Consider the following 27,111-nt stretch of genomic DNA (forward strand, 5'->3'; position numbering starts at 1 on the left):
CTAACCACTTATACTGTATGCTCTCATTCTTTATCTTTGATCGTATCTATCAGGGGCATCTGTGGTTATTGGAAATCTCCTCGAAGAAAACTGTACAGGATGAATTGTCTGATTATTTTTGATAGTATAGAGTATGACTCGCTATACCAGAATTTGTCTTTTTATGTTTTTATATGTCAGATTTTTTTTGTTTGGTTGTGTATTTATTTAACCCTCAGGGTACAGAATACACTACAGAGGGGAAGTACAGGGTTTTGAATATTTGGGGGCTGGGATTTAAACCATTCCTATGCAAAATCTACTACACCATTCGAGCTGAAATAACGTTCACAAAGCAGCAAAATATCGTCTATGTTGTGTGATAAGTTATTCAACATCGGTACTTGCCTAGATTTTCCGAAATCGAGAAAAAACTGCTCTCGGCGGCGTGCACAATTTTCGCAGAAGCGAGTTGAAAAGCTATTTTACCATGGTGCGTCATCTGTCGGGCAGCGAGGCAAGCGCGCCAACGGCCGGGATGGAGTTTGTCTCACTGCTCGACAGATGGCGCATCATGTTAAAATAGCTTTTCGACTGTCTTCTGCGAAAATTGTGCACGCCGCCGAGAGCAGTTTTTTCTCGATTTCGGATAATCTAGGCAAGTACCGATGTTGAATAACTTATCACACAACATAGACGATATTTTGCTGCTTTGTGAACGTTATTTCAGCTCGAATGGTGTAGTAGATTTTGCATAGGAATGGTTTAAATCCCAGCCCCCAAATATTCAAGACCCGATACAATCCACAACAATGAAAAAGAATGTGAAGCCTAATTTATACAATAATAAAAACCTTTAGAGGTAAAATCATTATGGTTACCAATTGTCTCACTTGCTTGTAGATGGACGCTGGCTGCTTAGCAGCGTAAAGTGAAGCCAGATTATACGCTAGGCGCCGAAGGCACCATGTCCCTGCTGTTCGTCCAATTAACATTTCTTGTACCGTCATGCGTTCTTATAGGGAAAAACAATTGGTTTGGTTTGTGGGGTTTAACGTCTCCAAGCGACTCAAGCTATGAGAGACGCCGTAGTGGAGGACTCCGGAAATTTCGACCACCAGAGGATCTTTAGCGTGTACTGATATCACACAGCACATGGGCGCCTTGCTTTTCGTCTCCATCGAAAAGCGGCCGCCGAGGCCGGGATTCGATCCCGCATTCTTGGGAACAGTGGACAAGCGCCGTAACCACTGCGCCACCCCGGCGGGAATAGGGAAGGAGGAAATTTGTAGGGTACGCAGTGAGGTGATAAAAAACTGCTGTTCGTGCTTTTGTACCTGATATTCACAAAGAGGGGTTGGACCCTTGCACGCAGCGTAAAAACACCTTACATTTTGAGCAACAAATTTATCGCTTTCGGCTAGAACTATTGCAGGGGACAGAGCAGGGGGTATTTGTCGTGCTCTTCCTTCATGAATAAAAAAAAAAAGAGTATAAAATAATAAAAAAAACGTATGTGCGGATAAAATCTTTCTAACTTACCACGCCATGGTTTCGTATTTAGGCCCCCTCTTTTATTGTTCACCGCGAATGCTATATGATGCTAGCACAGCTTGGACAGCGTAATATAAAATAATAAAAAAACGTATGTGCGGATAAAATCTTTCTAACTTACCACGCCATGGTTTCGTATTTAGGCCCCCTCTTTTATTGTTCACCGCGAATGCTATATGATGCTAGCACAGCTTGGACAGCGTAATATAATGACCCGAGATGTACGAAGAGAGAGTTACCGAAAAAAAAAAAGGGGGGGGGGGGGGACGGCGAACAGCGGCTGCTGGGAAGTCGAGTAAAACGCGACAAACGTTTATCGTTTGTTTTGAACAGCCCGAACACTTCCTTCTTTCTGCGCATACTGCCCCGACTGAGGGGGAAGAATACAAGCATAAAAACAAACGGTGATAGGCAACCCAGGAAGAATGGAACGTCTTTGCTCTTTACGAGTTCATTCTTCGCCGGGCTCTTTTGCTTCTTCTTTTTTTTTCTGAATCCGTGCGTTTAAAGCGACAAAAAACAGATTCCTCATGAAAGGCATGGTCTATCGGGGGCTTTAAAAAGTGTTTCCTACAAGACATTAATTTCTGCTTGCGCCATTGTTAGTTGCCAACCTGCGGAGCAAGGATCTGCAGCGTCTTGGTGATTTCGTATGCACGATACTGTTGATCGTTCCGAGAGTTTTCAGCCTGCACTCTTAAAATGTGTCCAAAAAAACATGCTAACATACGGAGCATCATTTTGTGAGCGCCGCGTGGTGGTCGGCGCGGTTTCAATCGACGAATAGAGAAAGACTCTACGCTGTTGGCTCTCTTTACGAGGAAAGCAGCGATAGCGATAGCCGTACCGGTATCCCACCTAGCGTTTTGCACATGAATTTGAAATTTGATGGTATGTCTAAATTTCAGCAGGGGGGTGTGAAATTACTGATTACATCTGTCCCGCATTCAAGAAGACTGCCAGGTCCGCCTACATCTTGTGTAATCACAGATGGCAGTATATCACATAATATGTTTCAATTGTGCGGCTACCCATGGAGGCGCATGTGTTCATTATGGCTCGGACCTTGTTGGGCAACAGTTTATTAGGATGTAAAAGGTGGACGGTGTTTCTGGCCTCTGCATATTTCACCATTAAAGTGGTATACTGTGGAGATCCTCCCCCTTAACTGAGAGTACGGTAAGCTCGCCATGAACACTTCGTTAGTGGCGGTCGGAAGCAGCACATGGACCATAGGTTGCGTCCAGGACGCATGCACCACACACGGCGTGCTCACTACCAACCGTATTTATTTGATACAACCTGTCTACAGTTTGTAAGAGCCAATCAAGACACGGAGAAGAAGCCTCCGTGTTTGAGCTGCCCGATGTGGGTTGAGATATTTCTGCGCGGCCTAACAACGTATCTCAAACATCCGAAAGCGGACCAGCCAAGAGGCGCGCCTAAGCGCGGCTCTGATTGGCCGAGGCGGGGTGACGTCATAAAGGTCTCGACCAATCACAGAGCACCACCGCAGTATGCGCGAATGCGTGCCTTATATGACCATATACCAATCAATGATCAATTGCTAATTATAATTAATTAATGACCAATTAGGTAATCTATTATTTATCTACTTAATGACCAATTCATTATTTAAGTAACTGGTTAACAATTTCATACTTCATGAATAATTAATTAATAGCTAATTATTTAAATAATTATATTTAGTGCCAGTTGCGAAGCAGAATGCGGCACTCAGGATTTCGCCTTTCACTACTTCAGTCGCTAAAGCACTACAAAGAACTCTGCAGTGGTAAGGGTGATATTTTGCTTATGAAGAATACAACTTAAAAAGAAAAGCAGTCGATAACTTCGAGGAATGGCACGGGCAGCGTGCGTATTAGCGTGCTGATAACTACGTACCTTTCTTTAGAGATAAAAAGAGCCTTTAGCAACAAATCAACGATACGTGTTCTTCGTCTTTTCGCATGATGGAGCGTGTTTGGCGCATCTTTTTTATTTTACTGCCAACTTGATTGCTGCGACGCTGACCTTCGAAAGATAAAACCTGAGCAGAACCATTCGCCTACTCATGCTGCCTGTTCATCTGAGGTGTGATAATGTGGGGTGATAGTAGACCACAGACTCAATTGAGCGCGATTTTTAGGCGTGCGCTTAGCCTCAAACTGTTTCCAGCCTCGCCCCGTCATACCGCCCTGACGCACGGAAAAGTCGCCGCTCGCGCACGCCAGCTAAAGATTTGGGCGCCTGTACATCAGAATAAAAAAAAAAAAGACTAATGACAAACTAGAAAAGGCAGATGCGATAAGATCGTACGCAAAGCATGAGTATACCTAGCGCCGTTAGTCAACTACACCAAGCGTGTACATCCTTTCATATCCTCCTCAAAAGACACTCCGCTGTCATCATTGTGCCGTCTCTGCGGCGCTCAATGAAATAATACAAACACGGAGTTTGACCGCGCTTCAAACATTGCGATGTTTATCTCGCGAAAAACGAGCTGGCAAAACGCGTGCCAGCATATCAGAGTTGTTTAGTCTGTTCTGCTGTTTTTATTTTCTGGTATGGCGAGATAGTGCAAAGACGTACAGTACTGTGAGCTCTTTGTTACACCTATTTGCGACCCTTGTTTTCCCCACTCTGTTTATGGTTGATGCGATAAATTCCACCGAGAAGCTGTATAAGCACAGCAACAAGAATAACTCACGGCTTTCATGCTAAATCCAAGTGTTTGACAGCCTGCCTCAAAAACAAAATGCTACCTTTACCGCAGTGGTCGGCCATAATCGATACCTCTTCCATCCTAGTCAGATCATATATAATCATTTCGATCCAAGATATCAAGGAGAATAGACGTTACGGTGCTCGACGCCTTGATACTGTTCCATGCCCTGTAGGGAGAATATCTCGTTCGCATTGCTTCATCGCCTGCAACGCAGTGCAACCGTAAACTTCGCCCCGGACTCCTTCAGGGCCACATTGCATGACCCTGTCATCTCCTGCGTTCAGCGTAGACCAGAGCAGACTAACAAACTCAGTATTAGTGCTCAGCTACAAGTTTGAGTTTACTGACAGCATCATCATATGAATAGCCTAATTATTGTATGAAAGCTGCTCTTAACTCTGGAGCATGAAACGCACGCTCGTTGATTATAGAACGCAACCACGCCGAAGAGGTCGCTAGCCGTTTCGTAGTCGTCGAAAGAGCATCTCTTCTTTCAACACGGCAAAACCCAAGCGTCACGCAATCGCTGCGTTGCAAGAACGGGCAAAGGTGCTCTTTTGACGGTTAAAGGTATTTGAACGGGCGTACTGACCTTTCGACGAGCAGACCCCCGGCCGCGGCTCCGAGCAGGATGAACAGCGACTGACTGAAGAACACCCAGGACATGGTCGAGAACACGGTCTGGGTCTTGCAACCCAAATCCAACAACGTGGGTCCCAGGAAGGCGACACACATGCCAAAGCTCCAGAACACGAAGCAAAGCGTCACCGTGGTGTGCTTGTGTCGCCAGAACAGGTCGAGGAAGTACTCGCGCTTGGACACGGACGATACGCCATCCACGGCACCCCCAGCACCAGCGGCCGATGCCTCCATGACCCTGGACACCGACGACCAGCGCCGGGACTGAAGGGAGAAGAGTGGTCGGCGGCGATGAAATATTGGGTCGCGCACACGGGGTCCTGCGGCGCGCGCGCGCCCCGCTACAGCCGCATCGTCACAGACTGGTCGATTCTCGGCGAGCCCTGGACGGCCGGTTGCTCTTTCCGCTTCACGGATTGTCTCTCCGACGCCTCTACGACCGTGTCCGGGGGATGAAGGGTGCTAGAGAGCCACTCGCCGCCGACCGACCCACCCCCAACGTGTTTAGGGAAACCGATTTGCGGGTCCCTAAAAGAGAGCACCCCCGAAAGAGAGGAAGACAGAGTGGGGAAGAGAGCGGCCCGCCCCCTTCTAGTCTGCTGCTCGGGAGCCCATGTGAATTTCACAAGAAGCAACGTAGCGACATCCCGCGGCGCCTCGTGGTAGCGGCGCGACTACTGGTTTTGCGTCGTCGTCTGCTCGCGCGTTGACGTCGGTGACGTCACAGCAAGGGCGCGCATTGCCGGTGCCCATGGGAAAGAAGGAAGTTGGGCTAGCTCGTGTAAATTTTTGGGCTGTAGTGTCTAACAAAAATGTGTTTACGTAACAACAACTGCAAAGAGCTTGAATGTCGAAATAAAATTATTGGTGCAATATATAAGACCAATAGAATATCCACTCAAAAGACTGAAAAGAAATGAACAGCTAGACTTCAGCATTTTAGCCAGCTGTTATAATGCTATGATACCTATCAAGCAAAGAACTCACAAACAAATAAGGGCAAATAAAAGCAAGTGCAAAAGGAAATATTTGACATTGTCTGCACACTGTGCGCAATACCTTCGTTATTTGCCCTCATTCAAAGTACATTTCCTTTTAACTCCGAATCAGCCCCTTTCAGATAACAGAAACTGCTGCAACTGTTTAAATATTTATGATGAGAAACGGCTGTCTACTATAGTCCCAAGTGATGCATCCGCTGCCGCCTTTTTGCCCAGGCCGTGCACAATGAAATCCTTGTTAGCGCATTGTTTTCTGAAAAGTCTGCACGTGTCGATTTGCATGGACGTACGTGTGGAGGGAAAGGTGCGTTACTGTTTCATAGCACAGGTGTTCTTTCAGCGATTCCTTTTGAACCGCAGTACTCGAGCTGCGTAGAATAGGTCGGGCCTCGCGACTGCTTTCGTATCGCCGTCAGCGCACGCTGCTATGGGCATAGCTCTTCCGAAAACTTGGAAATCACTGCAGAAACTGCATGCATTTGGGAGCACGCGAAATAATTAGCGTTGGCGCGACGTTGTTGACACGTAATAGACGACTTTTCGCATTTACCTACCCATTCCGTTAAGATCCAACTAAGATCCAACTGGCACTCTTCGACTTCCGATGCTGCTACTCGACGATATGACTCGGCACGTTTTGTCTCATGACCCATGACTAGCGTGATTCATGATTCACTTGACTCGACATTTTCATGTCACGTGTCTAATGATTCATGGCTCGTTGGTGATACAGCGCCTTGTACCATGACTTGCAACTCTCATCCGGTCATCAACTGAGGACATCACTTGATGATGTCACAAGGGGACCTTCCGGCGACATATTTTTCAACACTTCCGGCGCCAACATAGCCTGCTAATGCGTTCGGTCAGCGGCCTCTTCTCGACACTTGGGCGCGGTCATTCAGCGGCTGTTGCTTCATGCTACTGAAAACAAGGGCACGAGATTGGTTCCCGGCGTTAAGGCGCGTGTTTTCGAAGCAGGTCAAGAGGGGAAAAATCCAGTGTATGCGAAAGGTTGGTGCGTGCTTTTTGTCAAAAGTTTTCAAGCCAAAGGCTTTTCGTTTGAGCCGTTCGGTGAGGTCATAGCGGAGTCATTAAAGTCCAAAAGGTCTTGAAATGCTATAGGAGGTGACCTCGACACATTTGATTAGGTGTATGCATTAACAAACTCCGAGTGGTTTAAATACATTGGAAGCCTTCACTGCGACGTACTATACCTGGGAGTCAATAGCAGGGAAGGAATCCGGAGCGAAAAACAAGGTGACGCATAGTGGAAGTTTAGATATCCAGCGTGTTTGTGCATTTTTTGTTTAAAACACATTATGAGCAGAACGCAATATCTGTTTTCGAACATGATTAGCCGGACACCTAAATGTGAAGATATCTGCCGTCATGAGACTCAGAAACAATTAAAATTGCTTAAACAATTTTGCCACTGAAGCTAGAAAGCGTTTAATTAGAAAATTAAGAATTGTCATATAGGTATATAGACTGCCCCATTCCGCAGAATTCCCATTAACAACGTACGTGTTCCGAAATATTCGCCCCTAAATGTTGTTACGTGGCGGCCAGCCGGTGAACACAGGAAAAAGAGACAGAGAGATGACGTTCATTGACAGTGAGATGACGTTTAATGAATTGTTGGCGGGCTTAGCGCGAGCGCTCCAGCCCACGCCACTGCCCGCTTCTGCATCCTTGCACGTCCGTAACATGACCCGGGGCCACCGAGCGATCGTCCCGATCGTGGACGAGGAAGTTTACTGATGTTTATGAGTCCATGGCATGATGATGGGCGTGTCTGGATGCTTGAAGAAAAAGAAGAAGAAAAAGGAAGAATAGAACGGCTTGCCGGCATGATGATTCCCGATGAACCTTGGTCCAGGACACTCTCGGGCCACACGTTGCCACGACTCGATGGCGGAGGCCAAGGCAGGCACCGCATGACATAGGAAGGGGAAGATGTCTTGAAGTGTAGCGGTGTCTCGGGTCGTGGGGTCTTTGGTCGGTACATCTGGTCAGTGGGGTCACATATGGTCGTTCGGGTCTCTTCTTGTGTCGTGGTCATGTGTGGCCGTCACGGGACTTATGGTCGGGGCGGTGGGGAGGGGGGGGGGGGGGTGACGAGGCGGAGGAACGGCAAGGTCTTGCTGGGTCCGGCAGGCTGGGGAACAGCCATGCGATACCTCCTAACCTTCAGTCGACGGCGCAATAAGTCGCAGGGTATCGAAGCTCCGGACCAGGATGAGGGGGTGATGATGAAGTACCTCGCACCTCCAACCAAATGTTACGTGGCGGCCAGCCGGTGAACACAGGAGAAAGAGAACGGAGAGATGATCAATGACAGCGAGATGACGTTTAATGAATTGTTGGCGGGCCTAGCGCGAGCGCTGCTGCCCGCGCCACTGCCCGCTTCTTCCTCCTTGCGCGTCCGTAACAATATTCATCTTAGTCCTCCTCAATGGACACGAAACTCTTCCCTGTGTGACGCGACTGCTGATCATGCTCCTCAGAACACGCGCTTGCTATAACTCTACCAAATGAAGCGGCCTACTGGAATGCGCCTGCCTCTGTGTTCGTCGTAAACATGCATGCTACCAATGACAGAAATGTTGATTGATTTTTTGGCTCTAGAACATGTGTGTGGAACCAGTTTTCATATGTTGCTGATAGCGAGATTTCCAAAAATTCTGAGTGCCTAACTGTTAACGCCGGGTACATCGTTCACCCACATGCTGTGTAGACACACCTTAAAATCTCTCTCTCGCAAAAGTTGGCTGTAGTCGCTTATAGGTGCCTAACGTACTTTGCCGTACTTCTTTATGCGAGAAGCGTTTACTCATATCCCAGAGTACGGTTTTGACACGTGAAAATTCAGTACTTGTTGTTAAAACTAGCAAACAGTGTAAATATATAGTTGGGACACATTCGGTCTACACAGTACCTTCCTCTCCATGTCAGAGGATAGGAATTCAGGATTAGTCCAGCGCGCACGCTTTTTCCTGAGAAAAGGTCGTTGACCCCCTTCACGAATCACGATGTGTGGCGTCCGCACAGGTTCTCAGGAAGAGAAGAGGTGCACCTTCCTGAGTACACAAAATGAGAGGACATTGGACAGAGGGAGCTGCATGGGGCCCAGTAAGGTGAAAAGGTATCGTATATTTATTTTTTTGCATTAATAAAACCATCATAACTTGCTAGTTGAGTGTAGTTCAGGATATCGAGGAAGCAATTGGTCATCTTTTACTTTGCTAAGCGAGGGGGGCACGCTAAGACAACAAACGAGCTGGACAAAGTATTAGGAGACGTACGCTTCAGGATGCTTACATGCTTTCAGAAGAAGCGTTTAGGAGCAATTAATCTTCCATTTCGTCGAAGTCACTTGGGAACGCGCGGTAACCAAGAAAAGGTGGCTGGGATAGAACAAACAAATGAATGAATGGTGGCTAGTTTCTTTAACGTCACGTGTTTTTGTCTGCTGAGTTCTCGTTCTGCAGCATGCTTTGAAGCGTGACAGTGCACCCCTGAAAAGTTGCCTTTCTTCCGTTTAATTCCTTCCTAAAGTTCTGAGAGGGTTTCGTGAAACGGCCTGTTTACCTGTGCCAAACAGTGACACCGATTATCGCGGATCGTTAGATCCAAATCCAATTGGCGAATATGAATGGGTTGTATTAATTACCTATGGAAGGCGCTCATGAAGTGGAGGTAACTACGGTGTATAATAGATGTATCCTTCCGGCTAGTAGTGAGCCGTAAGCCGCGATTAGGGGCCCGAACGGAAGAGCTTAAAATTTTACTAACGAGAGTTCATCATGCATTACAGAATATCAGCCACTCGATCACAACGCCGGCTGGGATTGGACAGGGCTAACGGGGGATCAATGGCATATGCATCCGTCTTGCAGCAGGGGCCCAGCCCGTCCCACCGTCTCTTCAAAACAGCGTTAGCAACAGGATAAAGCAAAATAAAACTAGAAGTAGTTTTATGTCGCCTTGCCTCTTGCCACCGCATGAGCTTGGCTTAGAGGTCCGTGAGGTAAAAAAAGGAATTACGATCGTGGGCGTATAGTCTCGGCAAGCTCACTCTTCAGTGCACCTATTTCGCCTCACTTAATTGTTCACGCATGCGAGTTTAAGCTTGAGTGTGAGCTGGTCATAGAAATGATCGAGTCGCTGTGATAGCCCAGTGGACAGAAGTGAGCCCCTAGTAAATTTAGTGTACGGTAGAGGGAGTAGTATAATGCGCTGCTCTCCGAGTGCGAGTCAGGCGATATAGTTAATGTGAGTGAGCCCATGAGTTGGAGTGAGCTCCTCTATGTGCATGTGAGGAGCTGTGAGAGCAGGTATGGGTGAGCTCTTGTGCGCGAACCCGAACACGCGCAAAGAACGAAATGGCGCGAGGAACATGAACAGGTCTCAACAATGGGAATAGAGTGATCGTTGAGTGCCAAGTGAAAATTAATTTGTGAATGAAACGTGTTAGGCAAACGGGAAGAGGTGGACAATAATGTATGCTGCTGCTCGATCGCCGTTCAAATGTAGTACAATATGACTCCGACTTGTAAGCGTCTGTACTTGAGCGATCATGCTACTGGCATGCCTTTGAGAGCCTTCTAGTGACAGAAGCCAGCTCAGCTTCTTGAACATGGTTTACGACAGCACTCGAACAAACTAAACGCCAAACAAGATATCCTCAGAGCACTGCGAGCTGCCTCATACCATCTTAGATCGGTCAGCATTACAGTACCATTTGTTCGGAAGGATAGTAAAGTAAGTTCTTGCTAGTTCATTTAAAAGTACATAAACGTACGAGTATACACGCAAAAAATTTGATTACGGTCAAGCAAAATCCCGGGCCCTGTCAACGCATGAAATCTGTCACTTCGTTTTTTGTATTGCTCGAAAACCCATTTTTCGCCGCTTCCGGAAGGAAGAAACACGTGCCATTGGCCTTCAATCGATTACCGCATTCCACCACGTATTAGATAGATTTAGCTTACCGTGATCCGCGATCCGCCACCGTGACCCTCTACCGCGTGTGGGCGGTGCGCACAAGCTGATTGGTCCCAACGCGGCAGGTCTATGTGCCGACATGAAGTATGTGGCGCCATCTATCGGCGTCAAGGGGATCTCGGCAAGCGCAGTGGTACGCGCGGTGGTGGATCACGGCAGCGGATCACGGATCACGGTAAGCTAAATCTCTCTACTATCTTCGTCGCGCACACATCACACTGAAGCCGCAAGCAAAACGATCCTCGCGGCTGTCACTTCTTTAAGCGCATCTGGAGGGGAACAAAGAAAGCTTTATTGACTAGAAGAAAAAGAAACGTACATGACGTTCAAGTGTTGTTGTTGTTGTTGTTTTCGTATCGCCCATGTGAAGCTATACGTTGGAAGTTTCACTTTATTTGTCACGTTGCTGGGTGGAAGAGAGGGTCTGCTGGAGCCAACGCAGGCGAACATGAAGCACTCGGCTTCATAGTACTCATCGATACGGTCAAATAAAACCCAAGAACGCAGCGACAACCCTTCAAAGGAGGTCCTCCATGGCTTCAACCATGTTTTCATAATGTCGCGGGTGTGGCCTGCTGGAAGGTACCACTGTGGCAGGTGCTATGCGGTTAACAGTGACGTCATGACATTAGGTTGACAGCTTTGATTGGAGGGCCTCCTTTTAGGAACATATGCCACGCCTTTATGAATTGTATCCGATGGCACACTTTTAAGCGTGGCGCCGCCATATTGTTCGCTGGACAGTCTGTTCATCTAATGTCGCCGCTTTCATTGTGCTTGGCATTGCACTGAACAGCGAACAAAATGACGACCTTCGAGAAACGCATTTAGGTCGTCAATGTCTGTGACCAACAGCGCGACTAGCTCTGCACGTGTTTTTATGTTTATGACTCTGTCTAAAGCGACGATGAAACATCCAAAGTAAAAAAAAAAAGCAGGCCCGTAAAGCTGAAATATTTTCAAAGGCTGATCGTGTAGTACGGTGCAAATTCAGTAAATAAACGAAGAAAATAACGATAAAGAGAGCCAGGAAAACGACAGATATCGGCCGATAGATGCATTCCTTGCTAGTACACGCGCTCTGCAATAAGTGTGCAAGCGCTTGGCTTCTTCTAAATATTACTATCAAATGCGCGATAACTACTGACAAGGGACGTCGGAGTGTTCTTAGTAAATTACTGTGAATCGGCTGATTTAAATGTTGACTGCAAATAAACTGCCTTTACTTCTCCAAGCAGTGACACCAGATGAAACACAACTACAGAGGCGCTAACTCGTGTCACAACACTTGTGTAACCAACGGATAGAACAAATTCAAAGAAACGTGAAAGAGGGACGCCGCGTCCTGACAACATAATGAAAGTACTAAACTTACTGGCTCTGCTCTGTAAAGCGCTTGCCAGTCTTTAAAATGTAGCAAAAACTCTGATTTGGTGGAGAAGAAGGAGGTGAGGAAACAGGCTTACTGCCGTAACACCCTTTAACGGGCTGTAGAGCCAGTTCAGCCTAGGAGACCACTAGGCTGCTAGGCATCGACAAAAAGCATGTCGTCCACTTCCAGACACAGCCTCCTTTTCTTCGGCTTAGCATCGGAACCGGGCGGAGTTTCAGGGACCATGGCACTAGGCGCATCCCCAGGGCCTTCGTGGATCATGCGCTGTTCCGGGCTTTTGGGTTCATTCACGGTCTCTATGCGACCTCTGCCTCCGTCGAACAAGCGAGGATTTCCTCTCCTCTGAGCCGACAAGGCGAGGAGTTCGCTCACCCTGAACGAAGCTCTCGCTACGCATGGCCCAGGGCTTTCTACAGCGACGAGTGGCAGGTAGCTGTCATTGATTGTATCGTCGCCGTAATCTGAAGCTCCGCGTGTAGAGTCTACGGTTCCATCGCTTACGGGCCTCGAGTTCAGGCTCGGGCTTCTACGAAGAGCAGCAGGAGTGGAAGCTGACGTGGTGCCCAGTGCCGGTGGACGCTCTTGGGTGGGGCTTGCATAGGCATTTAGCCCACAGCCCGTCCTACCACTAAAGTCTCGTGCGTTGCCCTGGACAGATCCCTCAGCAGCCCGTCCTCCGGACCACACCTCCCGCTCAGAGTTTTTGGCACAACAACCCTGTCCTGGACTCTCTGAAGGTCTTATAGAATCCTTGCCTAGAGTCTTCTTCAACTTCTGGGAGAGAGAAAGGGAGCTCGACCGTGGGGTTGCTTGCGTCCTCGCTGGCGAACTGCTCTCCTTGAGGCGAGTGACCTCTTCGCGCGCTCGTGCCAGTTCCTGCTGCAGAGCGGCATATTCCTCTCTGCAGGCGGCGTGGCTAGTCGTTTGGAGCCGCTCCAAGCGGCCCTGGATCCTTGCGACTGCCTCGTCGCGCTCCAGCTTGACCGCGATGACTTCGCAGCGGAGCTCCTGCTCTTTAGCCTGCGCACGAAGCACACGTCTCAGAGATCAGAGCGGTCGTTGCTGAACGAGAATCTCAGGTGAGGGCAGCTACATAGACGCGCGTCGCATCTGCCAATCCCATGCATAGAGCGGAGAAACAGCTTAGCCGCGCTTGTTACGAATGTGCTGGATAGTTACGTGTCTGCAGCCTTAGTTAGAAGTATTCGGCAAGCATATGTTTGTTTTCTAGGCGTGTTCTCTTACTCTTACTACAACTCCTTTCGTTTTCTACCTGCGTAGGTGAAGAACACACTTTCTGACCTTTCAAGGTCTTTCGGTATTTACCTTTTCGAACGCATTTTACAATGTTGTTTTATTAGGCAAAAACGTTGTTTCAATAAGCAATTAAGCAAAAACTGCAAAAACAAGTTAAATTAAATACCAAAAATTCATAAACCACGAAAGAAGTCAAACTACGAAACAAAGCATATACATCGCACAATAAAGGCGGAACTACGATGTACAGAAATAGAGATGAAGAAAAGGAAGGGAGAGAGAGGGAGGGAAGTTGGAGAGAGAGTCTCTAGTCATTTTTCGCTCTCCAGAGCGACCTTCTCTCTCGCTCTCTCTGTGAGAGAGAGTTCCTTATAGCTCTCTGCCTAGAGAAAGTAGGAAGAGATACTCTTTTTCATCACCGACTATCATTATCTGTCACTCACTATAACTATCGGTAACTATATACCAAAACCCCACGGATATCCCATGGAATCTGGCGGACACATCTCGCGCCCACTTTCTGCGGACGCCACTGGTGAGTTGCTAAAGACTAATTGGTTTACATGAAATGAAAGTTGCAGTGTCTGTCACACGTTCTATGTGGATAAAAAAAACTGATTTTATTTATAGGAAGGGAAAGGCGCGGTAACTGTCTCACTTTTTTTTATATATATACTTGCACTACGCTGTAAAGGAAGGGAGGAAGGTTGGAGTGAAAGTGAAAAGAGAGAAAGATGTGCTGGAAGGGAAGGCTGCGGAGTACATCATACACCACACGGACGCCTCTCCGTTTCGCCTCCATCAAAACGCAGCCTCCGGCGATCGGGTTCGGATCCGGGTACTGCGGTTCAGTAGTCGGGCGTTTTAACCAAGGCAGCACCGCTGTGGGTTAGGTTTTGGGGGAAGGAGGCACAGCTTTTGGGTGAACACTACGGAATGATAGACACCTACACTTAATCAGGTTATCAGGTGAAGCTCACGCCGCCTTTTTGAAGGTGAAGTGACCGGATGGTTGACCGTGGCTAATATATGGCGTAGTTAAGCTTTGACTTCAAAACAAACTTGGCTCCGTCAAAGCAAGCTTCTCTGCTTAACTGCTGTGCTCGTAGGCTGTGCCAACTATAGGAAAATGGCAGAAGGCAGACACGAGGTAAAAACCTCCTGGGTTTCGTGACGGAGACTAGAAGATGAGGCTGTTCGCGCTACCACTCGCGTGGTGGCGCACGCCACGAAAGGAGACCTGAAGAACGGGCGTCGCAGCAGCGCACTGCTCAAGCGTTTCGCCTTCATACAAGTAGCGGTCGCCGCCGCGGTCCCAAATGTTTTAATGAATTGTTTTAAGGTGAATGCTTTTTTGGCTCATGGGTGGCGACTGACCGTGTCCGCAAAAATGCCCGCACGAACTGTCAATCATGTGTTGTATGTAATAATAGCAAATTTGGTATCCAATCTAATTAGAGCATGGCCGATTCGATGTGAATCTTCAAATCTGAATGACGACAACAGCAAGCTGCTAAGGCAGAAGGCTCGTTCGAACGTTGTGACGGCGGTGTCTCCCGGAGTTCGACGTAGAGACGATGTCATATCACTAGAAGTCTTCTACACCCGAATGAGAATGGTCAATGACGAAAGGCAAGGGGTGCCCATACATGAAGTGACTCCCCTATGTCATGAATAAACCTGAAACCATAGAGTAAATTACTATGTGCAAAAGCCATGTCTGTACTTTGAAGATGAGCCTAAGCGTAGCCATGCAGATTACTTTCGCGTAACTCCAGGTTTACCCACAAGCTAAACCACAGCTAATTTTTATTGTTATTATTTTAATAAACCACTACCACCACCACCCCTCAAATTAGTACCACCACCACCCCTCAAACCTAATTTCAGTATGGCCAACTGAACGGTAACTTCCAAATTTGGGTGGGCCGCCCCCAAAATTTAGCCTCCTCGGTCCTAGAAATTCTACCTCATGAGAGTTTGACCAAAACCAATATGTAACCTAACTCGAGTATAGGCAATTAAGTGGTGACCTCCAAACTTCGGTGGGCAACCTCCGAAATTCGGCCTTCCTGGACCCCTGAAATTTAACTTCTTACTAATTTGACGAAAATTGGTACCTAACCTAATTTAAATATGGTCAACTCAATGGTGGCTTCCAGAATTCGGCGAGCCACTCCGAAAGTTTGACTCTGTCCGGATTTGACCATTAGAAACAGCAACTATAAGCAACGGTTCTGAACAACGAAACGCAAAACTCATAAAACTAGGCGCGGAACTCTCAATGCTTTCGCATTTCCGCACGTAAGCAAACTTGAGTGTACCCCTGAAATTTCATTTTCATTTGCTCCTCCATTCCTTCTCCCAATGTGCGCCAAAATGTTCTCATTGAGAAGTGAGACAATTACAGCGCCCTCTCCTTCTCTCATAACAAACTGTCATTACTATTCCTCACCTTCAGCTGCTTGCGGCACTCCTCTAGCTCGGCCGCCAGCACCCCGTTCTCGCTTCGCTGGGCCTCGAGCTCTTCGAGCATATTCTCAGAGGCGGCCACCTGGGCGGCTAGCTTGAGCTCGACCTCCTTGCGGGCCCTGCTTTCGGAGTCAAGCTCTCGGCGTAGCTCGGCCTGCTTGGCCTCGTGCTCGAGCACGGCGGCGCAGAGCGAGGCGCTCGCATCGTCCAGGTCCTCCTTGAGGGCGTCGCTCTCGACCTTGAGCCTGCGCAATCGGGCGGCTGCGTCCGTCTGCTGAGCAAGCGCCTCCTTGAGCGCCGCGTTCTCCCTGCGCAGCAACTTCTCGCTGTCCTCGCACAGGCGCTCATGCATGGCCATGTGGGTGAGCTCTTCGCGCTGCCGCTGGCACTGGAAAAGCAGATGGCCGTACGACTGGCGCCATCTCTCGACCAGCTGACGAACCTGCACAGGACAAGCATGGACTGCTGCTGTCATGACGGTCCTCCCTTTCGAAAGTCGACTCGTTGCGGGTTCTTCGTGGGCTGCACTACACAAATTACCTAGGCTGCTTTCCACAGCGTAGGGGGGAATTTCGGTTGGCCGGAAGAGTGCTGGATTGGGTGCACTACGAAAACGCGAACGCTTTCGTTGCTCTATGGACCACAAATATGGCGGCTACTGTGACGTCGATGCCAACTACGTATATGTGAGCGATGAATAATGAGCATGGCGGTGCCAGGCGGTAGCTGGCAGCTGACATGACCGTGCACAGATTGAACATAAGGTTGCTTGACGTTACGTTTGCCAACAGCTGCCAACTCGGGTCTCTCCTTTCATATGGAAGGGTGATATCAGAATCAGCCTCCCTGGACCCATGCATTCACGTTACCCCTAGGCCACGCAGGCACGTTTATACCGCACACTATTCCAGGTTTCGGCCTGTCTCGTAGTCCATGGCTGCAGGCACGAATGACCTTGAACTACCGCGAAGAAGAAGAAGGTCACTCGCAACTAATGTTTTCGCTCCATATTCGGTTCAGCAGCGTTGAACCCTTCTCATTTGTTTTTACAGTCACCTCTGTACGTGAATTAGTGTGCTGTGCGTGATGTGTGCCATTCGTTTTTGTGATGAGTGCATCAATACACTCCTATGCAGCCTCGAGATGGAACGTATACCCATCCAATTTTTTTTTTCAATACCACGCGTTGCATCGCTACATTCACCATACAAAATATTTCTCTTAGCTACCCAGGTCGCTTGTTTGTGTAGCAGTTCAACACGTAACGTGGCAATTAGTGGTCCCTTTTCTTTAGTGAGATATGGTAAGATGGCGCGATTGCTGCACAATCAGAAATAATTAAAAACCCCTGCAGAAACAAATGGACAAATTAACCGGCACTCGCATCATTGATTGCGATAAATTTCGCCTCCTCTGGGTAAACGACCGCTCATAGTAGAAGTGGCAGTGATTTTTTTTGTTTGAAGGGGGGTGGAGTTGTGCGGGGGGAAGTAATCATTGTGGTATGTACTGCTTGCTTAGCTTTTTTTTCCAACAGACGATACAAGCATAACATTATACCTGACTGAATCAGGCAAACAGCATGTTATTAGAAAACTATGGACAATTAAATTACACACCATGCTCTAAATTATAGCAGGAATAATAATGTAGTTTAACAGAGTAGAGAAAGCATTTTCCACGTTACATTTAGCTATAGTGTACCTTGAGGATTCGTGGATCATACGGAGCGCAGTAGCACACATACACGCTCACAAGACAGTAGCCGAGGATTAACGGACCAGGCTAAAATCTAAATGCATGGTTACCAAGAGGACGCTTTACCGCTGGCCCAAAGATGATTAGCCTTTCTTTTCTTTTGTTAAAAAAAAAAGATTGCAGACTGCACTTAATTCTGCTTAAGAGCGGAATTAACGAAAACCACTTTACAAGACTTTTCGTTAACTACATCTTCATTGTCATCGGTTCTATCATCGTCATCACTATCGCTACTGTCATCATTATCATTATCAATTGATGCACCATCACTGTCATCGGTACTGTCGTCATATCATTAACTGCATCGTCATCACTATCTACTATCATCATCGACGAAATATACCGTCATTCTCATCCTAACATATATAAGCGACGTAAAAAAGTTTTTTTTTTTAATATTATTAATAGCACAGGCCGAAAAAATACCTGCACACTTAATCTAAGGTCGCCGCCAACTCAAGCGAGGCTTATGCGGCCTGAATTAAGCATATTTATTTAATGAATAAATAAAAGATTATGGTTATTATTATTTCACTTTCGCACTCTTTCTCCTCTTTTTCTTTTTTATATTTATCTGCGTCACGTGTGGCTGTTTCATCAGTCTTCTTATTTCGGAGCCGTCTTTTTGTGTCTTTGTATCGTATTTCTTCATTAATTGTGCATCGAATACTAATATCACCTTGACGTAATTACATCAGAGAGGGTCGTAAATTCGCTATCATCTGTGTGTACAAATGAGCATAATGCACCAAACACAAAAAGGGTCAGTACACGGACGCGATGATATATTATCGAAAATGCACTGGACAGATTCAATCGGTTGACATGATCGTTTTGTCAGACCTGGAGCTGCTGAATTACTGAACTAGCTAAACAGAAACTTGTCTCAAACCGATCCATACCGAACGATCGACTAAGAAAGTACTCTGAAATCGATCAATTAGCCCCTGATAGTCCACCCTAATCGCCACACATAAAAAGACTCGGAGATTGTTTTCAAACTGCTTTCCGGTTGAAAGCGTTAAGCAATCGGTACGCTGAAGTCGGACTAGGGAACAATCTAACCATTTCTCAAACATATCCATTAATACCGACCGAAGCTGCAGCTCAGCATTGGCCTGCGGACATACCAACCAATAGTGGCGGGGCTTTGAGGCTGTTTTCAGACTGGAAGCGTTATGCAATCTGTGTCGGCCCTGGTTTCCAGTTTTCGAACAACTCTTTGTGCAGCACAACATGCCGAATGTGTCCCCTAACTTAGTGAACGAGTGGGAGCAATATTGAGCTACACCAAGCGACAACACTCCGGAGCCCGTATTCCGAGTTTGCGTCGTTTTCGAAGTCGCTATCTCACGTGACCTCGAGTCATCTGATTGGTCGAAACGCCAGAACCGGGTGTTGCCACTACGGAACCGGAAGAGGTGACAAGATCATGTTCCGGCGTTTCCACCAATCAGATGACTCGAGGTTTGGGAGATAGCGACACTTTCGATAACGACGCAAACTCGGAATACGGGCCCGGCTCTCTCTCCGAGAAAACCCTTGGGACGTCTGGAAGGAAATCTGCGAAGTCCGACGCGTATATAGCAGAGGCGGTATTTTATTTTCTGTTTAAGGCAAGTCTGGGTGCGCCCGTCTGTGAAACATACACATCAGAGTTCCTGTACAGCGTGTGAACTGGATTGGGCGTCCGTCTTTAGGCATTGACTAGCATATGTGCATGAACACGTGTGCTTGGACGCGTGCATTAGACACTATTTGTAGTACAACTCTTCGCAATCAGACATCCCTGCCTGCTCATATTCATTCCCTCCTCTTATCCGTCTTCCTGTCTTCCCTCCTTGTACAGTGAGAACAAATATAATGTACGTTCCGCAGGCCACAGCTCGACGTTTTCAAAGCAGTGAAAATTCATCCATCCACTTACTACTCGCTCATCTTCTGCTTATGCATTTCTCGATTTCCACCCGTATAATCTCGACTCTCTTAACGTTTTACCCCTGCGTCCTCTATATCATCAACGGCAGCAGACTGCGGCGTTTGTGCCGGCCCGCCATGCCCCCCCCCCCCCCCCCCCCTTTTTTTTTTTTTTCGTGGGCATCCCAGCTCACTATCTCATACCTCCAATGACATATTTCTTTCGCACTACAAAAGCAAGCCCTGTAACTAGCTCGTAGGGTTCCATGCGGCGGCACGCAGCACACTTTTTCGTCCATGCGCTAGCAGTCTTTGAGCTCTACTGGGACCTCGTTACCTGGCTTAAGTCCGTGTCGCTGGAGAAGCACGGGACGCTTTCGCTGCTCTTGACCTCCATGCGGCCGTTATGTCAACTTATGGAACTTAAAACGAATATTAGACACCGGTAACCGCAATGCAGCCGACCGCGGCGGTTACTTTCCGACGTAGCAGACGATGACAGACTTCGGATCAGTGCCGTCACGTGTCGCTGGCACTGGTACTGCGTAAAACAAATTTATGATTTAGAAGGCCGTATCTCTCTATAGCACTTTTTTTTTTAGTTTGAAGGATTATTTAAAGAAATATGAACGGAAAAGATATCAAAACGGCACAACTTCACACCGTTCACACCGTTCACACTTCACACGCCATTCACACCGTCTGCTACAATGCCCCCTGATAATGTACGGCGTTGATCATACAATTAGAGAACGATGATTGTGTTCTACTACAGTGCATATTTAGCGGCTGTAGCTCTACTACGGAGGCTCCGCTTCAGACTGTCTTGTTCTTTTTGATCATGCTCTCAAATCACTCTCAAAGATCATCCGAGCAGTTTCCAGGGAAATTGAAGGTGGCATGACAGTAGTACGTTAACTGCATAGGGTGAACAATAATACTTTGTAATTCACTATACTAACAACAAGGGCACAAGAAGAAAGTGAGAGGGGAGTCGCATACAAGGTTTATAGCCGGAAATGTTACTCCCTGGCAGGTGACGCTACGCCACCGTCTAAACCGGTGTCACGTCTGCTCCAAATGATTGCGAATCTTCGAGATCGTTCGCTCGTTTCTGGCTTGGCAACATCTGCCTAAGCGCGGTGTGGGCTCTGCAAGGCACTAATTGGTTGATTGAAGTTTTTAGCTACTTAAGAATCTTTTAGTAGAACTTTTTGGTGGGCTACCCAGGTAGCACAAAATATTTTAATAACGTTATTTATTTGTTATGTCTGTTGAAATAACTTTGTCATCTGAAACTGCCTCGTACGGCTCACAGAGTTTGGCTTGGAAGGCGTGGGCTCCTTTCCCAAGCCATGAGCCCTGGTAAGCCGAGCACCAGGCCGGGCCGTGGTTTGTACCCATTTGAGAAAACCGGTGGATGTCCGGCCGGCAGTGGGAGTCGAACCCACTATTAAATAATTTTGTGTGAAATTCAGAACGCAACCTGCATAATAAATAGAGAAAGCTTTAGTGCAGGCAATTTAAGATATCATGTTAGTATGTAAGGTTGAAAATGAACATTTTTGCAGCAGTAATAAAACGAGTTTCTAATAGTTTTGATAAAAGTAAAAGTTGCATAGAAATATTGCTGAAAAATTAATAGATGACAATTTTATAGTGCGGATGCAGCAGGTCTTCAAACTTGCAACACTTTGAAACAGCGTTTTCCTATGATACACGATTTTTTTTTTTTTCCCCGAGAAAACTGCGCCGCGTCTTGCGAAACTAAGGGTCATACCTTTGTGCAGATATATGACTATTCTTTTGCTTTCAGTTAAATTTTTATATCTGGTGGGCAAATGTCTCGACACAAAGGAATGACCGTCATCGCGCGTGCGTGCGTTTCTCAGCGCGTTGTTTACGGCGGCCGACGATGTACTGCAGCCTCCCCTCCCCCCCCCCCCCCCCAAAAAAAAAAAAAAAAAAAACCGGGGCAAAACCGCCAGAGAAATAGTCGAGGCTCAGAAAATCTTTCAACAGGTAAATTCGTGTGACGGCACCCCTTCGTTAGTACTCTTATGAAAACAGCTGTCCCTTTCCGGGGACTGATGATCGCTGCTGTTTATACCGAGTGTGCTTGTTACTGCAGCGATTTTTATTCGTACGGTTATCCTTCTTCTGATTGCACTGTGTTCTTCAGTATTGTCTCGTGTGCTTGCCGCGTTTGCGCTGTTCCTCACAAGTGAGGTTTTCTCCACTGATTACGGAGCCGGATTTAACCAGAACTGTCGCTCGCTGTGGAAAGCGCCTACTCAGTAACAGTCACACGGAGGCGCCATGGCCAAGTGGGACCCATTAACACTGTAACGCCATACCCCTGCCAAGAAAAGCGCAAGCACAAACACAATTGATCTTATTTTTCGTGTGTGTGTGTGTGTGTGTGTGTGTGTGTGTGTGTGTGTGTGTGTGTGTGTGTGTGTGTGTGTGTGTGTGTGTGTGTGTGTGTGTGTGTGTGTGTGTGTGTGTGTGTGTGTGTGTGTGTGTGTGTGTGTGTGTGTGTGTGTGTGTGTGTGTGTGTGTGTGTGTGTGTGTGTGTGTGTGTGTGTGTGTGTGTGTGTGTGTGTGTGTGTGTGTGTGTGTGTGTGTGTGTGTGTGTGTGTGTGTGTGTGTGTGTGTGTGTGTGTGTGTGTGTGTGTGTGTGTGTGTGTGTGTGTGTGTGTGTGTGTGTGTGTGTGTGTGTGTGTGTGTGTGTGTGTGTGTGTGTGTGTGTGTGTGTGTGTGTGTGTGTGTGTGTGTGTGTGTGTGTGTGTGTGTGTGTGTGTGCGTGCGCGCGCGCGCGCGCGTTATTATTGTTCTAAATGAGGAAGAAGAAAAAGAACAGTCAGCTGCTAGCCAGTGCAGTGTTCGTCTCTCTTCTTGTATGGAGTGTTTTTCTGTGTTTGCACTGTTCTTCACGCGATGTTTCACCAACAAGCCTGCAAATACGTTTTGATGTCATACCCTTAGGGATGGAGTGTACCCCAATTTTTTGTACTGTCCGCTTTGCAACGGCTCACTTAAGCCTGCATGCCGGCATTTGGCGATGACTGGAGCTGCATAGCGACAAAGAAAAAAAGCAAGACGCCTTAGAGCTACTCTGTCCGCTAAGCACTTGCTGCCTGCTAAAATAGTACACAGTGAGGAGGAGGAAAAAACACAAGGTGTTAGAATAGGACTGCGTGCCAGGCGACGACCGACCAAACTTGTCTTCGTCAAAGCGGGCTTCACTGCATACTTGGTGAGCGCCGTGGCAGCGCGAACTTCAAAAAGAGATAGAAGTATGCGATATTGCAAACCTCACTGGGTCCCGGTTGAATGGAGGCCAAAAAGGAGAAACGTTTCTTCCGTTTAGGTTTTCTGATAAGTGCCGAACGAAACTTTTTTTTTTTTCCTTTATGGTGCGATACACGCCAAGAGTGTGTTTGTCGCCGTATCTCAAGAGACACACAGGCAAAAATACCTAGTGATTTAATCTACTCTCTCAATCTCCTAGAAAGAATATGGTTCCGTGTCTCCGCACGAATAAAAAAAAAATAAGTTAACAGAAATTACAAGAACCAGTTTTGTATTGTTTTACGCGAACACATTGTCCCAATTATGTATGACATGTCCACGCAGAACGAAACTTATTAAAGTAGCCTCTAAAATGACCACAAACTGTGAAACCTTCCAATCCACCGGCAAGTAGCCTCAACGGCCCTGGCTTGTCTCACGATTAACTTGTTGCACCTATTGACCACGCGTCAAGGAGAGTCGCGTTGGGGTCATTGTTTTCAATTTGTAATCTATTGTTTTTCAGGTGCACCCAGTCTGCCCATGGTTCTTCCCATACAGGCTTCTATGTAATGCTGCACACGTTCTACAACTACCATACTTTACTGCTTTTTCAGAACTTTACACGCCAGAAACGCACTAACACAGACTACCTCCAGTTTTTCTTTTAATAGTTAACCACACCATTCTGCACCATCAAGTCCTGACAAAGCGTATGAATCGCGATTGAAGCAGCGCGCACCCACAGGTAATACATTCGAGCCCAGATATATTGAACTTAAATGTTTCTAATTAATGGCTACATGGAATAGGCAAATTACCTCCATTAAAATGCTGTGTAAAGGATAGGAGAGTCGCACAATGTAACAAATTCCTGCGGTCGTCGATATATCGAACGGTACGCCGCGCCACTACAAGTGGCGCTTTTCATAACGTATTAATATCTTTGGGTGCACATTCCACGCACGATGACTGGTTGGCTGATCGGACACCATGCTGGCGGCCTCGCACTGAGAAATTGCTTGATGAGGTGACCGTATTTGACGGTGGCTCTTTCGTACGCATTTTCCATGTCCCGTTTTAGTAAAGCCAATTTAGATAAGGGCGAGCTGCAGCAAAGCGAAGTTCGATATCCGCCACAGCAAATGCTGAATAGTTCCGACACAGCAAGTAGCACTCAGCGCCATTTGGCGGCCTGAGGGCGACCTGCGCATGAGCAATGGAGCCCCAAGTAGCAGACCGCGACATTCTGGTGTAACTCTCTAAATCCTGGAGCAGCTAGGCCACTGGCAGCTGTTCTTTGTTGCCTGCGGACAGGATCAGACATGGCAGCCGGTGGCTGCTGCGGCCTACATACAACGCAGATTAGGCCTAGCAACGCACATAGATGGTCAGTCCACCAGGGTAAGAATTCTTGCCCTGATAGGCAATTCACTGTCGGATACTGCTGGAAGAATTAACATAATCGCGATTGCTAAGAATGGCCAAAGTTCTGCAAGTTTTTCTGTTTTTTTTTTTTTTTTTTTTCGGAATTGAGGAGAAAAATCAGCGTTTCAAAATTTTTGCGAATATTGGCTACAATAAGCAAGCGAATACCTCGCATTGTCAGCGCCAGTGTTTGCCGCCCGAAGTATTTAAAACATGCCAAACAGGTGCGTCGGGTCAGTTTTCAGGCTTTTCAGCAGAATGAACAGAGGCTGCACAATTGACAAGAGGCCTCGTTGAGGATCGAGGACATCCTCAGGACAACTCAGAGTCCTTTAAAATATTCTCAACTGTGGCTGAAATTGTCTGAACGCTGCCGTTTTCAGTTCCCACATACAACGCCGGTGGTCAACCCCGCAAAGTGTAGGCCGGCCACATCTCCCGTTGTCCTCTTTCGTTCCTATGCACTTCCGCAATGCGCCTATCAATTACATACTTCGAAGTATTGATTGTCGTGAATTTACATTTACGCAAGTTTTCGGCAGCGTAAGCATGCTGCTGCCGAATAGAAAACCGCACCTGCCAAAGCAACATTACAATCTTTAACGTTTCTCCTAATACCAAATTGTTATGTGAAAGCAAAACTAATTCAGCAACATACAAATAGTTACTAATTAATAATATCGCTTTTGAACCTTAAGTATATTTAGTTCTGCAAACTGCCCAGCTCGCCTGCAGCGGTGGTGCAGTAGTTAAGATGCCCAACTGTACGGGTACTTCAACCCGACTGCCGCCAGCTGCATTTCGATGGAGGTGAAACGAAGTGGCGTTCGTGTGCTGTGCAATGTCAGTGCATGCTAAAGATCCCCAGGTGGTAGAAATCACTCCGGAGCCCTGCACTACAACACCCCTTTCCACCTTTCCACTTTCACTTCCACCTTTGCTTACCGCGCGGGTCAGGCGTTCACAGAAAATGTGCGACAGATACTGCGGCTTTCCTTTCCTGTAAACCAATTATATAGCAATCAATAGCAAGCCAGGTGTAGTTGCCTAAATACACACACAAAAAAAAAATAAATCGACGCACCCAGCACCAGAGAAAGTTGCCCGGCACTGTTCCGCCGGCGCCATATCAAGATATTGCAGACTGGCCGGCACAGTCGTGCAGTCACAGCCACATGACCTCCGCGGGAATTCCAGACAATGCTCACATGATGCCACGTGTAAAACGAGTGCTAAAAGGGATGTGTAATGTGAATTAAAAATCGTAATAGGTATCAAATTATTCCATTTTATGAAGAAACTAACCTCGATTACAGAAAAATTTTACGAATTTTAGATTAAAGGCTGGATTTGAACCTACGACTCAGGCTGCGAGCCAGACACTGCCACTGAAGGCCCGCTTTCATGGCTTGTATGCAGTGTGCATTCACATGGTGTGGAATCTTAATGAGAAAGTCTGTAATTACAAAGAATGACAGGCCACTATTGCGTCATACCTTTGAGTCTGATCTAAATCTATGAGACTCCCTAGACAGACGGCAATAACATTAGTTTTCACCCACATTACTTTTTAAGGCGAAAGCCTATAATGCCTCATCGTTGTTGACAGAAGGTTGTCAGAGAGGTGTCATGCTTTCGAAAGCGAGAATTAAAAGTAAATAAACCTTGTCTCCAGCGGAAATAAAACCTCCCTCCCTTGGATCCCCAGCCCAGCGCTTTACCAACTGCACCATGCCCGGTATCGTGAAATGCTCTTCATAATTCCCCTTATCTACCATGAGGATGATAGCGGGATTCCACGTGCGAGATACTGCGCCTTTCCTTTCCTGTAAACAAATTACAGAATGCCGGTGAACTTTGATGCGTTCAATGAAATGCTGGTTGTGTTAGACCAGGGGTGCGCAATGTACCGTCACAACAGATCATGACCCGCCGGGCGTCCGATCGAGATGTCCGTGCGGCACCTTTCGTTTGCCGCTTTCTCGAACGCCGCACCACATAGGAAATAGCAGCAGACCCAGATGTTTAGGTGGTGTAAGTAAAGCAGACACCAGCGGCGTTTGAAAATGATTTACAGGATAGAAAAGACGCAGTATCTGTCACAATGCGTCACGCCATAAAGGAAAGGAGGAAGGTGAGAGTGAAAGAAGAGAGGGAGACAGAGGTGCTGTAGTGGAGGACAACGATCCACTGCATTATAATGGCTTTCGCCTGATCGCACTTAAGTGGTCCAAAGTGCCCTCTAAAATTTATTAAAGTGCAGCTCTTAGGCGCCCGTTCCTGTGTTTTGCAGCGTCACCGTCAGCGTTGTCCCTTGTAACCAGCTCCATAAATAAATAAATCTTGTCTCCATTGAACCTCCATCCTGTGGATCCACGGCCGAACCCTTTAACCACCTGCACCGCGGCGGGATCGTGAAACTCTCATCATAATTCTCTTTGAGGATGATAGTAGCGATGACAATGACAATGATGACATTAGCTACGATAATGAGGGTGCATTTAGTTGACAATGATAATGAGAGCAAACCTGATGCACCGTGTGCACCAGCAACGCTTAGACTTTCGCATTTCTGCAGCGTAGTTTCCACAGTGCTCTCCAAATTTTAGAGCACAGCTGTTGACGCAGACGCATGCCGTTGACAAGCCCAAAGGCTCCGGAAATGAAATGACACAAACATC

The 27,111-nt window shown here is 47.1% G+C and overlaps 2 protein-coding genes across 2 annotated transcripts in view; both read right to left on the reverse strand.

Annotated features, from left to right (window-relative positions):
• LOC146179189 (solute carrier family 60 member 1-like) overlaps positions 1 to 5,481 on the reverse strand; it is a 250,908-nt gene extending 245,427 nt beyond the window's left edge. Inside the window, exon 1 of the mRNA XM_084578866.1 lies at positions 4,854 to 5,481. Within this exon, the coding sequence (XP_084434992.1) occupies positions 4,854 to 5,134 (281 nt within the window). The 5' untranslated portion in view covers positions 5,135 to 5,481. The remainder of the gene's footprint in view (positions 1 to 4,853) is intronic.
• Positions 5,482 to 11,260: 5,779 nt separating this feature from the next.
• Positions 11,261 to 20,105, reverse strand: LOC146179191 (uncharacterized). The gene is made up of 3 exons (XM_084580143.1): positions 20,046 to 20,105; positions 16,017 to 16,475; positions 11,261 to 13,324 (listed from the first exon to the last, which is right to left on the reverse strand). The coding sequence occupies exons 1-3, from the start codon at positions 20,103 to 20,105 to the stop codon at positions 12,437 to 12,439; spliced, it is 1,407 nt and encodes a 468-aa protein (XP_084436269.1). The 3' UTR covers positions 11,261 to 12,436.
• Positions 20,106 to 27,111: the final 7,006 nt, after the last annotated feature.

This window comes from Amblyomma maculatum, chromosome 9 (genome assembly GCF_055883805.1).
Source record: "Amblyomma maculatum isolate TAMU_Amacu chromosome 9, ASM5588380v1, whole genome shotgun sequence".
In the NCBI taxonomy this organism is placed as follows: domain Eukaryota; kingdom Metazoa; phylum Arthropoda; class Arachnida; order Ixodida; family Ixodidae; genus Amblyomma; species Amblyomma maculatum.